The 13,296-nt window shown below is 39.2% G+C and overlaps 1 protein-coding gene across 1 annotated transcript in view; it reads right to left on the reverse strand.

Annotated features, from left to right (window-relative positions):
- The window catches only part of grik2 (glutamate receptor, ionotropic, kainate 2), a 309,147-nt gene that overhangs the window by 44,129 nt on the left and 251,722 nt on the right, over nucleotides 1-13,296 (reverse strand). Inside the window, exons 12-13 of the mRNA XM_056475005.1 lie at nucleotides 11,292-11,410; nucleotides 3,084-3,301 (exon numbers count right to left, since the gene is read on the reverse strand). Coding sequence (XP_056330980.1) covers nucleotides 3,084-3,301; nucleotides 11,292-11,410 — 337 coding nt within the window. The remainder of the gene's footprint in view (nucleotides 1-3,083; nucleotides 3,302-11,291; nucleotides 11,411-13,296) is intronic.

Below are 13,296 nucleotides of genomic sequence, written 5' to 3' on the forward strand. Positions count from 1 at the left end.
CGTACTGTTACCTTAAGACTTGTTTGCAGGAAGAATGGGACAAAATTATACATGAACCACTACATCACTTGGAGTCTTTAAGAACTAGTTTGAACAAGCAGCAAAAGTCATTGTTTGTGTCTTAATTTCATGAGAACAGTAACTAAAATGTTGACAAATATTAATAATTTCTATGTTTTTAATGTGTAAACATTTAAGGCTCTATTTTAATGAACTTGCCTCAAATCGAAAGCGCATGGCGCAAAAGAATTAAGGGCGTGTCCGAATTCAGTTTTGCTATTTTAAGGATGGATAAATACGCTCTGTGCCCCGGCGCATGGTCTAACAGGGTTGTGCTTACTCTCTTAATGAGTTCTGGGTGTGTTTTGAGCATAACGTGCATTAAACCAATCAGAGTCTCTTCTGCCATTTCCTTTTAGTCAGTTTTGTCGCACCATGGGGTATTTGCTATTTACAAAAGCAAATAGTCATGAATAAACCGAATAAAAGCCCCCCGTGACAAAGAAGGCATGGAGGCAGTTGTGTTTATATTGATAATATAATAATAATAATTCATAATTAATAAAAATAATAATTTCTGTAACTTTTTAATCCTTTAATTGTTTTCATCTGTAAAGATATTTGTGTGTTGCTGTACAGCCTCTGTGTATTCAGCAATGTGTAAGCGTCTGGACCCGCATAGGCTCATAACTAACACGCTTCGCGTTGGACTTTAGAGAAGCTATCAGTTGGTCGATGGCGTGATATTTGGAAAGATATTTCAGATCTTTAAAATAGCAAAGCTCCAACAATGCACCTTAACACACCTCCTTTCTAGATCAGCACACCCATGAGTCCACAAAGTGGCACAAACGGATTTGCTATTTAAACAACGTGCCACAAAATGTGAAAATTACTGTTGCGCTGGTCTGAAAATAGCAATACATCGCACCAAACACGACTTGCGCCTTATTGCTCATATAACACATCAAATTAAAACAAGAGTTTGTTCACCTAACATCTTTGGAAATTGTAATCTAATACATTTAAATTCAAACAAGTTATTGAATATAATAATAATAATAATAATAATAATAATAATAATAATAATAATAATAATAATAATAATAATAATAATAATAATAATGGAGCGATGCAGTGGCGCAGTAGCTAGTGCTGTCGCCTCACAGCAAGAAGGTCGCTGGTTCGAGCCTCTGCTGGGTCAGTTGGTGTTTCTGTGTGGAGTTTTTATGTTCTCCCTGCGTTCGGGTGGGTTTCCTTCGGGTGCTCCGGTTTCCCCCACAGTCCAAAGACTTGCGGTACAAGTGAATTGGGTAGGCTTAATTGTCCATAGTGTATGAGTGTGAATGGTTGTGTATGGATGTTTCCCAGAGATGGGTTTCAGCTGGCATCCGCTGCGTAAAACATATGCTGGATAAGCTGGCGGTTCATTCCGCTAGGTCGACCCCAGATTAATAAGGGGACTAAGCCGAAAAGAAAATGAATGAATGAATGAATAATAATAATAATAATAATAATAATAATAATAATAATAATAATAATAATAATAATAATAATAATAATAATGTAATGTCAACTAAATTGGAATATATATCGTACGTTTCTCTTGGTCGTTCCTGTTAATTAAAACACACGTTTTTCAGGAAATCATGATAAGCACAAAAATATCTCTGATATTTCTATGCATTTATAGTGGAGTCAGATGGGAAAGACAAAAAAAAAGTTCTTTGTAACAGCTTATTCTTCTTCTGGTTGAGGATTTGACTGAACTGGTCAATCAAAGACCCACTGAGATGACACGTTTCATGCTGGAATCACAGAACAAAAATACTGACTTAATAAGAAGCGTTTAAGTGTCCCAGTGAACATGGTCACGGCCCTCTGGGACTGAAGAAAGAAATGCAGATCTCCCTCACAGAGGCGCTAAACAGTGTGCAGTCATAAAGCGCTTTCAACCTTTGTCATTTCCAGCAGTCCAAAGTGATAAAAGCTCTAAAACACAACCTCAATTATTAGGTCAAGTGTAAAATCTTCATTCTCCAACATTTCGCTTTCTTTATGGCATACTTTAGATCCCCTTTAAGAGATGAGATTTTAAATTAGGACATTTTGTTAGGATAGCATTTGTACCCCGTCTGCATCGTCGTTTTATAAAAGGCTAAATGTGAATCCCCACTAAATATATGCAGGATTTCCATTCATCTATTCATAGCTTTCAAATTCTCTCTATATGACTTTATATAATAATATATTTGTGTATATACACAACCCCTTTTCACCATCTTTCTGAATGTAATGCCTACTTTACTACAAGGTAAAACCCAAAAAGTGGAGGTAACTCAAACCATTTGAGGAAACCGATTGCAACAAACCATTTAAGTTGAAAAACTAATCCTAATGAGTACTGTGAACTTAATTTATTTGAGTAAATGAAGCAATTTGAGCACAGTAAAACCCAATAAATGAAGAAAACTCAAACCAACTAAGTACTGTAAAACCCAATAAGACAAGGCAACTCAAATCATTTGAGGGAACCGATTGCTACAAACCATTTGAGTTCAAAAACTAATCTATATGAGTACTGTGAACTTAATTTATTTGAGTAAACAAAGCAATTTGAGCACAGTAAAACCCAATAAATGAGGAGAACTTAAACCAACTGAGTACTGTAAAACCTAATAAGTTAAGGCAACTCAAATCATTTGAGGAAACCGATTGCTACAAACCATTTGAGTTCAAAAACTAATCTATATGAGTACTGTGAACTTACTCCATTTAATTTAAAGTAATGAGGTATTCAATTAACTCATTACCTTCAACACTGAGTTCAAAACTCTTTTCAAATGAGTAGAGTTTACTTTCAGTTAATTTTGAGTTAACTAAACTCATTTCATTTGATAAAGTTGACTGTTGGATTTTACAGTGTACATCCAATCAGCTCACAGCAGAAAAAAACAAGCCACGCCCACTTTTTATCTCATTTAATATTCCATTTCAGTAGTATCTCCATCACAATACAAACACGAACAAACGGTCGCAGCTTCGGGTTCATGTGGATTTTAAAGAAGTAAAGTTATTATTACCTTAAAGAAGGTCATTGTGGATCCGTCCTCCACCACTCCATACTCAATCTTGGTCTGCTTGGCCAGGTCATCAGCCGAGTCGATTGGAGACTCCATTCTCTCCACCGTTAGGAAGGCAGCTAAGTTGGCCGTGTAGGAGGAGATGATGATTAGGGTGAAAAACCACCAGATTCCTCCTACTATCCTGGTGGAAAGGGCTTTGGGCATGAGCTCAGATCCTAGTAGAGAGGAGCAGAGACAGCAGTCAGGGTAAAGTAGTGTTCTCGATGTGAGGACCAGCACAGGATGCACTTTCTAACCCAATCCAAAAACGAGAACTAGTTGCAGGCAATAACTTTGCTTGCTGACACCTATGAGTACGTTTACATGGACACCAATCCTTCGATTTTAATACGATTAAGACAATACTCTGATTAAGAGTCGACCTTGTGAACAGATTTTTAATCCGACTAAAGTCATAATGGAACTAAACAGAAATCGAGTATTCCTGTTTTAGTTTAATTATTGAAGTGCAGTACAGACATGTAAACACCGCAATCAAACTATTACCATCATGTAGGACTTTTTGACAGGATATTCCATAAACACAAGGCTGTTTGACACTATTCTCTGCAACTACCGACACACACATTGCGAAATGAGGAAGGTTTTTTTTTTCATTTGGCTTGTGGTACCAAATTCCATTAAAACATCACTCTTCCAACAGTCCTTACTTCATACTCACATCCAATACATCAGCGTTTGTCATGGGGGCATGAATGAACCCAGCAGGCACACAACGTCAACATGACATCAGATTGATGCTGTACCCAAATGTCGTGGGGACCTGTCATTATAATCGGGTTGATGTCGGAACCCATTATCAGGCCGATGTCAAACCTCAAATCAACCAAATATCAACATCTAATGATGTTACAGCTTGATGTTGTGTAGACGTTACCACTGTGACGTATTTCATATGTTGTATTTTGGTTGCCATACCGAACAAATTAATGTCTGTATTTGACGTCAATATGACGTCGGTTTAAGATGTTGACTCGATATTGGATTTTGGTTACTTTCTAACACAACCTAAAATCAACCAAATATCAACATTTAATGATGTTACAGCCTGACATTGTGTGGACGTTACCACGATTAACATTAGTCTTCGATCACTAGCAGTGTGTTTCAACAAGGAGGAAAAAAAGGGTTGTAACCGTCCACAACAAGACCATCGTAAATGGGTTATGACATCTATCAGATGTTGTATTTTGGTTGCCATGTCTAACAAATAAATGTCGGTATTTGACGTCAATATGACGTTGGTTTAACATGTTGGCTCGATGTTGGATTTTGGTCTCTTTCCAACGCAAACTTAAATAAACCAAATATCAACGTCTAATTATATAACAGTTTGACGTTGTGTGGACGTTACCACTATGACGTCTATCAGATGTTGGGTTTTGGTTGCCATATCTAACGCATAAATGTTCTTATTTGATGTCAATATGACGTTGGTTTAAGATGTTGGCTCGACGTTGGATTTTGGTCACTTTCCAACACAACCTAAAATCAACCAAATATCAACGTCATTTGACGTCGTTATTGGACGTCAAAATAACATTGTCCTTAGATGCTGGCTGGACATTTATTTTTGATCACCTGACTTCACAATCTAAATCTAACCTAATATTAACATCTAATGACGTTGTGTGCCTGCTAGGAAATGTTCCCGAATGAAATTAAAACAGTTAAACTGCAGTTCAAGTCAAATCAAATGTAAATGAAACGCTCAAAATTACAGGAAACTCCAGAGGAATTGGTGGATAGTGCGGTGACGCAATGACGTTAATCAATCTATGAGCTATAAGATGCAAAACGGGATCATAAAATAAACATTCAAAAAGACACTCAAGTAAACACCTTAATCATATTACTGTCTTATTCAGATTAAGGCAAATAATTAGACTATTGATGTCCATGTAAACGTATTCAGTGATAATATATCCAAGCTAAATACATACGAGGGTGTGAATTTGTTTATTCGTTTTATGTGGTCATATTTAATTAGATTACATACTCCAAGGGCACATAATTTGCGTCTGTCTTTGAATCGCCCTACACTCCTCAATCTTTTTGGCTTGTGGGCAAAATACAAAATGAACAGCCGTTTTATGTCACAAGGTAAGAATAATTTTCGGTTACTTCATAATCAAGTTGTCACCATGGGCATGCAGAGGAAATTTAATTGATATGGGAAAAAGTATGGGCCAGTAAATAATTAGATTAGACGGAGATGTCAGAGTGCAGAGGGAAATAACCGGCACCTATTTTCAAGTGCTATGAGTCAATTGTAAGCTTTGAACTGGCACGCTGAGTCCATTGCAAAACACAATGGACTGTCGAAAAGATTAGCCGTTACATGAATTCCAATTGAACTGCAAACAGTGGGTTTCAATCAGTCCTCAACAGTCTGGTAATGCTCTAGTGACCTGTCAGTCATGTTAGTTTCTCCAGCTACAATAAAACTATTGAAGAGGTAAGAAAAAAAACAAGAATCCCACTGTTCTTACATGCACTAGTAATTTAGCTGTTAAAGGTGATGTGTGTATTTCCTTTGCTGTTTGAAGATATTCTGCAACTTTATGCGAACCATTTAAAGGCTGGCTAAATGCGAACACTGCGATGGATGAGCATTTCGACATGTGCCAGAAAAATTGGCGAGAGTTTTAGACAGGAGTGCCTGTTTCTAAAAATAAAGAGTTAGACAGGGCACGTCAGTCCCTCCAGGATTTTGTGACTAAACTGGTAAGTTTTAGCTATATTTCTGGAATGTCTTTTTATTGTTTTGCTTTGAAAACATACAGACATTTACACTTCTTAATTCGTTATATATATTTTTTGACCCTGAGAGCCATTGATCTTCGTAATTTATATAAAATAAACACTGAGGGAAACTAGAGTTTACACCCTTGAATGCTGCAAAATATTTGAAAATGAAACCAACTGATCAAATATAAGTAAGAGTTGGGGTGGTACGGTGGTTCGGCGGGTAGCACTGTTGCCTCACAGCAAGTAGGTCACTGGTTTGAGTCCCAGCTGGGCCAGTTGGCATTTCTGCCTGGAGTTTGCATGTTCTGCCTGTGTTGGTTTGGGTTTCCTCCGGGTGCTCCGGTTTCCCCTCCAGTCAAAGACAGTGTCCCGACTGGCCAAAATGTATATGGAAATTTGCAGTAATTTAAAAAGATTTGCAGTTTTTGCTTGATTATTTTTTTGCTTTGGAATTTAGCAGTAGTGGAATCACAAAATCCTGAAATCCTGAGGGTTTAAACATTCTGTACACTACCTGACAAAATTCTTGTTGTCGATCCCAGTTGTAAAAGCAACAAATAATAACTTGACTTCTAGTTGATCATTTGGAAAAGTGGCAGAAGGTGGATTTTTATGATGAATCATCTGTTAAACTGCATCCAAATCATCACAGATACTGCAGAAGATCTGCTGGAACCCGCATGGAGCCAAGATTCTCACAGAAATCAAGTTTGGTGAAGGAAAAATCATGGTTTGGGGTTGCATTCAGTATGGGGGTGTGCAAGAGATCTGCAGAGTGGATAACAACACCAACAGCCTGAGGTATCAAGACATTTGTGCTGCCCATTACATTACAAACCACAGGAGAGGGCAAATTCTCCAGCAGGATAGCGCTCCTTCTCATACTTCAGCCTCCACATCAAAGCTCCTGAAAGCTTAAGAAGGTCAAGGTGCTCCAGGATTGGCCAGCCAGTCACCAGACATGAACATTATTGAGTATGTCTGGGGTAAGATGAAGGCGGAGGCGTTGAAGATAAACACAAAGAATCTTGATGAACTCTGGGAGTCCTGCAAGAAGGCTTTCTTTGCCATTCCAGATGACTTTATTAATCAGTGAATTGAGTCATTGCAGAGATGTATGGATGCAGTCCTCCAAGCTCATGATGGAGTCAGACACAATATTCATTCTGTTTCCACTGCAGCATGACCACATATTCTATACTGGACATTATTGAAGGTTCAGTGATGAGACTTTAGTCTAAGCAGAGTCAGACCTTACTGTCCTAATGAAATCATTAATAATCAAGGCATGATCAGATTTTATTTTGGTCAAATAAGCGTAATCTAGAGGCCTTTGCCTTTCATATAAGCCAGTTCTGATACCAAATGATCAACTAAAAGTCAAGATATTATTTGTTGTTCCTAAAACTTTGATGGGCGACAATACTTTTGTCAGGTAGTGTATATGCACACTTCAAAATTAAAATGCTGCAATGGTAAAGGTAAGATTTTTATTTTTACATGTTTTTTATGACACCTTAAATTATTTGTTTAGGTATCTCTAACAGTAAAGGACCACCACATCAAAAGCTACGAGTCAGCACACAATTCAGAAAACCAAATCGCTTATGAATCAACATCCAAGCATGCTGTAGACCTGAACAGTGCTGTTGCTTTACTTACTAAGATGCCTTTTCAAGATGTAAAGAAATCTGGGATTTTAAAACTAATGACAGCAGAAGTCAATGATTTATTTAAATTAATTAGCCTGACATGTTTACTGTTCCAAAACGTTTCTTAAAACAAAATATATAAGGTTCAACGGGGAAAAAGTTAGTTTTTTACCCAGATATTTTTTTAAGAACATATTTTAGAGCAGTAATCACCATGATCCCATATTATTTGTCTCGTCAGAAGCTTATACTAACTAGTATACTATAGTAACTATATACCTAGTCAACGACAATAAAAAAATAAATCTATCCTAAGATAAATGCCGTCAATTCAAAGCACAGTATCACCCCGCTTGGTCAGGGTAACCTTTTATAGCCTGGTTGGGGCTGACTGTCATGTACCCAAGGTAACGTCATGTCCAAGCACGCCATCCCACAGTTTTCTGGGAGCTGACAAGCCATGGGCAGGGGAGCCTCTCTACAATGTAGTGTTATTCACTCACCATGAGACATTCAGACAGTCGTCATACACAGACCCTGGCTAAATTAGCCCTCAGCCTAATGCCACATCTTCTCTTTCCAAATCTCACAGAGGAACCTGAGCAAATGACAGCCCCAAAGACACCCCTACAATTATGTTGTTATAGGGGTGACGCTGTTGGACAATAATTAGCTTGACAGAAAATAATACCTCCATTTTCACAATGATCCAAACACACTAGCCGACTTTTAATGACCTCTCCTTCCTGAGGACTCTTATATATCTCAAACGAGAAAGCTGGAGTTCAACGGGTTACAAGTTGGTGTTACAAAATGTAGTTTTAAGAGTTTTTGATCAAACTTTATATACAATTCTCACTATTAACAAATGATTAAGTCTGACTTTCAGCTCAATAAACTCTTAAACTGCTGCTTATTAGGATAGTAGTTGAGTTTAGGCATTGGGTAGGATTTAGCAAGTACTGTAGAATAAGATCATGCAGAATATGTAGGAATAATAAGTACTAATAAATAATAGGTAGGTAATAAGCCAGTAAGAATTGGTCTCTATAATAAAGTGTAACAAAGTTTTACACTTTGGGAATGTGGCTGTTTAAACTGTGACTCTAGACATTTATTTCCAACCCAGCCTCTTTCTTGATACGTACCCCTGTCTACATTTCTGGACAGCGCAAAATGCTTCCCAGGAGGTATTTTTTGCTGTTTTATTTTTGCGAATCCACCAGAGGGCGATGTATACGCTTTTTCAGATCTCAAATTTCCCTGCTGTTCTTGCGTAAATCCACCAGAGGTCGCTGTCGACTGACTAACTGCCTGACTGACCAACCGATATCCCCACCTACCTTCTTCCCTAAACCCAATTGATAGTGTTTTTAAAAGCACAGGTTGACCTGATTATCCCCTTCCCTAAACCCAACCGGCAGTGTTTTCAAAAGCAATCCATAAAAAGAAAAGCCCTGGCGGTCGCCTGATTTTTACCACGTTTACAGTTCTTACCACATTCTCATCTTGTATTTATTTGATTAAATTTTTTTGCCTTATTTTGGTACATGCTTTCTGGAACCATTCTTCACTGGACTTGTACCCAGTGTTTAATTTGAGCCAGATCTTGCCGTATCCTTTGGCAGAAAATGTCCGATATTCATGTTTTGCGTTCCGGTATTTATTTTAACGGATCCGGCATTAACTTGTGCTTGGTGAATACCTACGTGAATGTGAATGCAAGCGAAGGCTTTGTACGGACTGTGTATGCGCACTCACACACGACGGTAGTCACAACGCGCAAGTCAAAGCAAAATTATTGGCCTTCAACAATATGTTTTCAGTCACTCTCATTGGTTGGTGATCGTTGTTTCTTGCGCAGTGAGCAGCGAAAATAAACAATGGCATAGTGGCCAACCAAAATAATATCTGTATTTTGGAAATGACAAAGAGGTAGTCACACATATTTTCATTTTTTAAAACCACGAGTAAATCTAATAATGACCCTGATCAAACGAGATCTCGAGAAGATGAAACTGCGCCCATGGATCAGGATAGCGGGAGGCGGAAGCAAAACGATCTCAAGTCAGACAGAAAACATGACAGAAGAGGTAACTGTGGGCTCTTCTTGAAGATTAGATTGAGTTATTTAATGATTATTTTTTCTCTTGGCACATAACAGTGAAGTGAACTGAATAGTGATAGCTCATACGATTTATGTTTGTAGCTACATGTTCTTATTATCCGTGACTGACCTATAACGTTATATGGCAAAAAATAATAAAAGACCGTTCAGAAATATGATGCTTTTTTTGGCGCTATCACCGTTTAATGACATCATGAAATTGTTTAGTGGACGTTGGTCAAAGAAACTTTTATTTCTTGGTTTTGTTCCGGGAATTATTCATTTACAAATTAAGTCCGCCAACATACGTGGCGAGCTACTGAGCAAACTAGTAAAAGTGGAAAAGCCGTCCGCATGGATGTAACCAATTAGCTGGTGGCGCGAAAAGAAACACAAGCTGTCCACAGCGTCATACTTCCCCGTAGCGTTCATTTTAAAGACAAAATGCAGCCATACGTATCTCTGGCTACATAATTCACGCTCTCCAAAATGTAAACGAGGGTACATTTTCTCAGCCTGTGTTGTTTATTTATAGACATGTTATAAAGATGAAGTACCTATTTAAAAATTTGCTTCCACATATTCGGAAATAAGACCCACATTGAGTCGGCAGCTGTTCAACTCTCATGTGAGAGCAGCCTATCCACGACCATTGATTCTGGAATCTACGGCAGGATCTCATATCTCTATAAATGATATATATATACACTATGTAAATTGACTTATATCAGTCTAACATGCAATTTGTGGTCTTGTGAATCTATTAATTGTTTTCAAATTCTGCATATTTGGGATTTTGGTGTTATGAGGTGCCACTAATCATTAGTTGAAGACCTATGGTGTACAATAGTTGAATGCTGGCTATACAACTCGAGCATATCAGAAAACTAACCAGATAGATAACTCCAACTACAAAATATAAATATTTCTAATATCTGAAGTCAAACTCTGATGCTCTCTACACTGCAAACAACTTGTTGTGAGTTTCAGCAAGTCCCTGAAAGCATTCTCTTCCACAATGCACTGTAGGTTTCAAAAAATAAATCATAATGCTAATATTACATGGCAATCCAATCCGAGCTGTGAACCATTCCATTGGATTGATGCAGTGCAGATTCATCCCCCATGCTAATTTGCAAATGTTGACGTTCTACACCAAATCAAATGCTATTACTCTATTCTTATGCGACACAAAAGCATGCAAGTATCATATCCCTTCGATCACTTAAAAGACCACAAGACTTTCTCAAACTTAAAGATCCTGCAAAGTTGAGAAGATGTGGCGTCAGGGTTAGGGTCAAGAGTCAAGAATGCACAGGCAGTCATACGTGTGTCATTCTGCCATTTTCACACACGAGATTGGACTTACCTGCTCGAAACCCTGAAGAGTCAAGACAATTGTGGTTACGGAAAAAAAGTTTAGCATGCAAGTACTGTAACAAAACCCCCTGATCCTCAACCCACATACACTTTCAAGTCCCACACAACCCCATTCGCACTGGCCAGCAACCAATTCGCTTCTAGAACTACATGCACAGAGGCACCCATGCATCACAGTGGGCCTGACAAGAGCAAGTTGAGACCCCCAGCAAAAGAGTGGGATGTGTGCTAAGAGGGGCAGGCAGAGGCGTCTACCTTGCTGCATGAGAGCTCCAACTCCGAACCAGAAACTATTTAGCAGGGTGAAATTGTTTTCCACCACATCCGAGTCGGGGTTGCACGGGTGAGGGTTATACCATTCGTAGGGACTAAACCTGTGGCGAGCAACACAGAACACACAGATACATTTTAGTCACGAGTATGTGGTACAGAGTTGGTAAAATGAAGGAATGAAGGTAGGTCAACCTAGAGAAACACAAGAAGAACAGGTTAGCACAATTATCAGTTCATTACGATAGATATCAGGAAGAACACAGTCACTTCTCTTGTTGTTGTTGTTGTTTTTTCTCTCTTAAAAAGATAGTTCAGTCAAAAATAAGTACTCTGTACTTGTTCCAATTCAGTTTGAGTTTCTTTCTTCTGTTGAACACACAAGAACATATTTTGATGAAAGCTGAAAACCTGTAATCATTGACTTTCACGGGATTTGAATGGTTTCAATGGTTAGTTTTCTGATTTCTTCAAAACATACAGTTTAGTGTTCAACAGACGAAAGAAACTCATAAAGGTTTGGAACCACTTGAGGGTGAGTATTTCAACAGGCTCATTCTAAAAACGTAGCCCTATATACAACCCAGGCTCATTCTGAGAACGTAGTCCCGGGGACGATTCTGGAGACCGCGAAATACGTCCCGGGAGGTACGTATTTTTGCAGTTTTTGTTTTCGCAAATCCGCGAGAGGCCGCTGTGCATGCTTTTCCCCATGCCGTTCTCGCGCAAACCCGCTAGAGGCCGCTGTCGAACGACCTTCCACCTGTCTGCCTGGATGACGGAATGATTGACCGTGCGACCGGCCAATCGGCTGACCCACCCTCCTCCATCCCTAAACCCAACCAACAACGATTCACAAAAGCCGTCCAGAAAAAGAAAAGCCCTCGTCTAATTTTTACCACGTTTTCGGATTTTGACCACATTCTCACCCTGTGACGAACTTGTTCGCTTCATTTTTTGGATTTTGTTTTTGTTTTCTTACCTGATTTCTTGAACCGCTCTTCCCCGGACTCGAACCCGTTCATCATCGTGGTCAGCCCCTCTCTGCGTCTCGAGTCCTGGCGGAGTACACAAAGAGCTAACCGGACAAACTGGTTGGCGCGGGAAAGCCTTCCACACGGAGGCGAGCGGCCGGCTGGCCGGCCGGCAAGCGCCGAAAGGAACGGCGTCACACCGCCCCGCAGCGTTCGCTTGAAAAAAATGAAATGCAGCCGTACATACCCCCGGCTACGTATTTTGCGGTCTCCAGAAACGTCCAAGGGACTACATTCTCAGAATGAGCCTGGGTTGCCTATATACATTTCTGGAGATCGTGAGTTATGTAGCCAGAGGTATGTAGGGCTGCATTTCGTCTTTGAAACGAACGCTACGGGGCGGTGTGACGTTGTTCCTTTTCGCAATTACCAGCTGACCGCTCACCTCCATGTGGATGGCTTTTCTGCATTAACCAGATTGGCCAGTGGCTCCCCATGTACATCGGAGGATTTGAGACGCAGAGTGAAGTTAACCGTGATGACGGGGTTTTGCGAGTTTGGCGAAGAACAGTTCCAGAAAACAAGTAAGACAAAGCCAAAAAAATAAAATAAACAAGTAAATAACAATGAGAATGTGGTAAAATCTGAAAAGGTGGTAAAAATCTGGCTGCAGCAAGGGTTTGTCTTTTTCTGGATTGCTTTTAAAAACACTATCGGTTGGGTTTAGGGAAGAAGGAGGGTGGATCAGTTGATCGGTTGGTCAGTCAGACAGTGGCCTCTGGTGAATTTATGCAAGAACAGCAGGTGCGAATAGCACTCGTGAGACAAATTTGAGATCTGAAAAAGCGTACACAGCGTCTTCTGGTGGATTCACGAAAACGAAAACTGCAAAAATAAAAAAATAAAAATAAAAACGTAGCTCCTAGGATGTATTTGGCGCTCTCCAGAAATGTATATAGGGGTACATAATCAGAATGACCCTGTGTTGGAGTATTTTTATTGAACTAACCCGTTAA

The sequence above is a fragment of the Danio aesculapii genome, chromosome 16, assembly GCF_903798145.1.
Source record: "Danio aesculapii chromosome 16, fDanAes4.1, whole genome shotgun sequence".
NCBI classification, from domain to species: domain Eukaryota; kingdom Metazoa; phylum Chordata; class Actinopteri; order Cypriniformes; family Danionidae; genus Danio; species Danio aesculapii.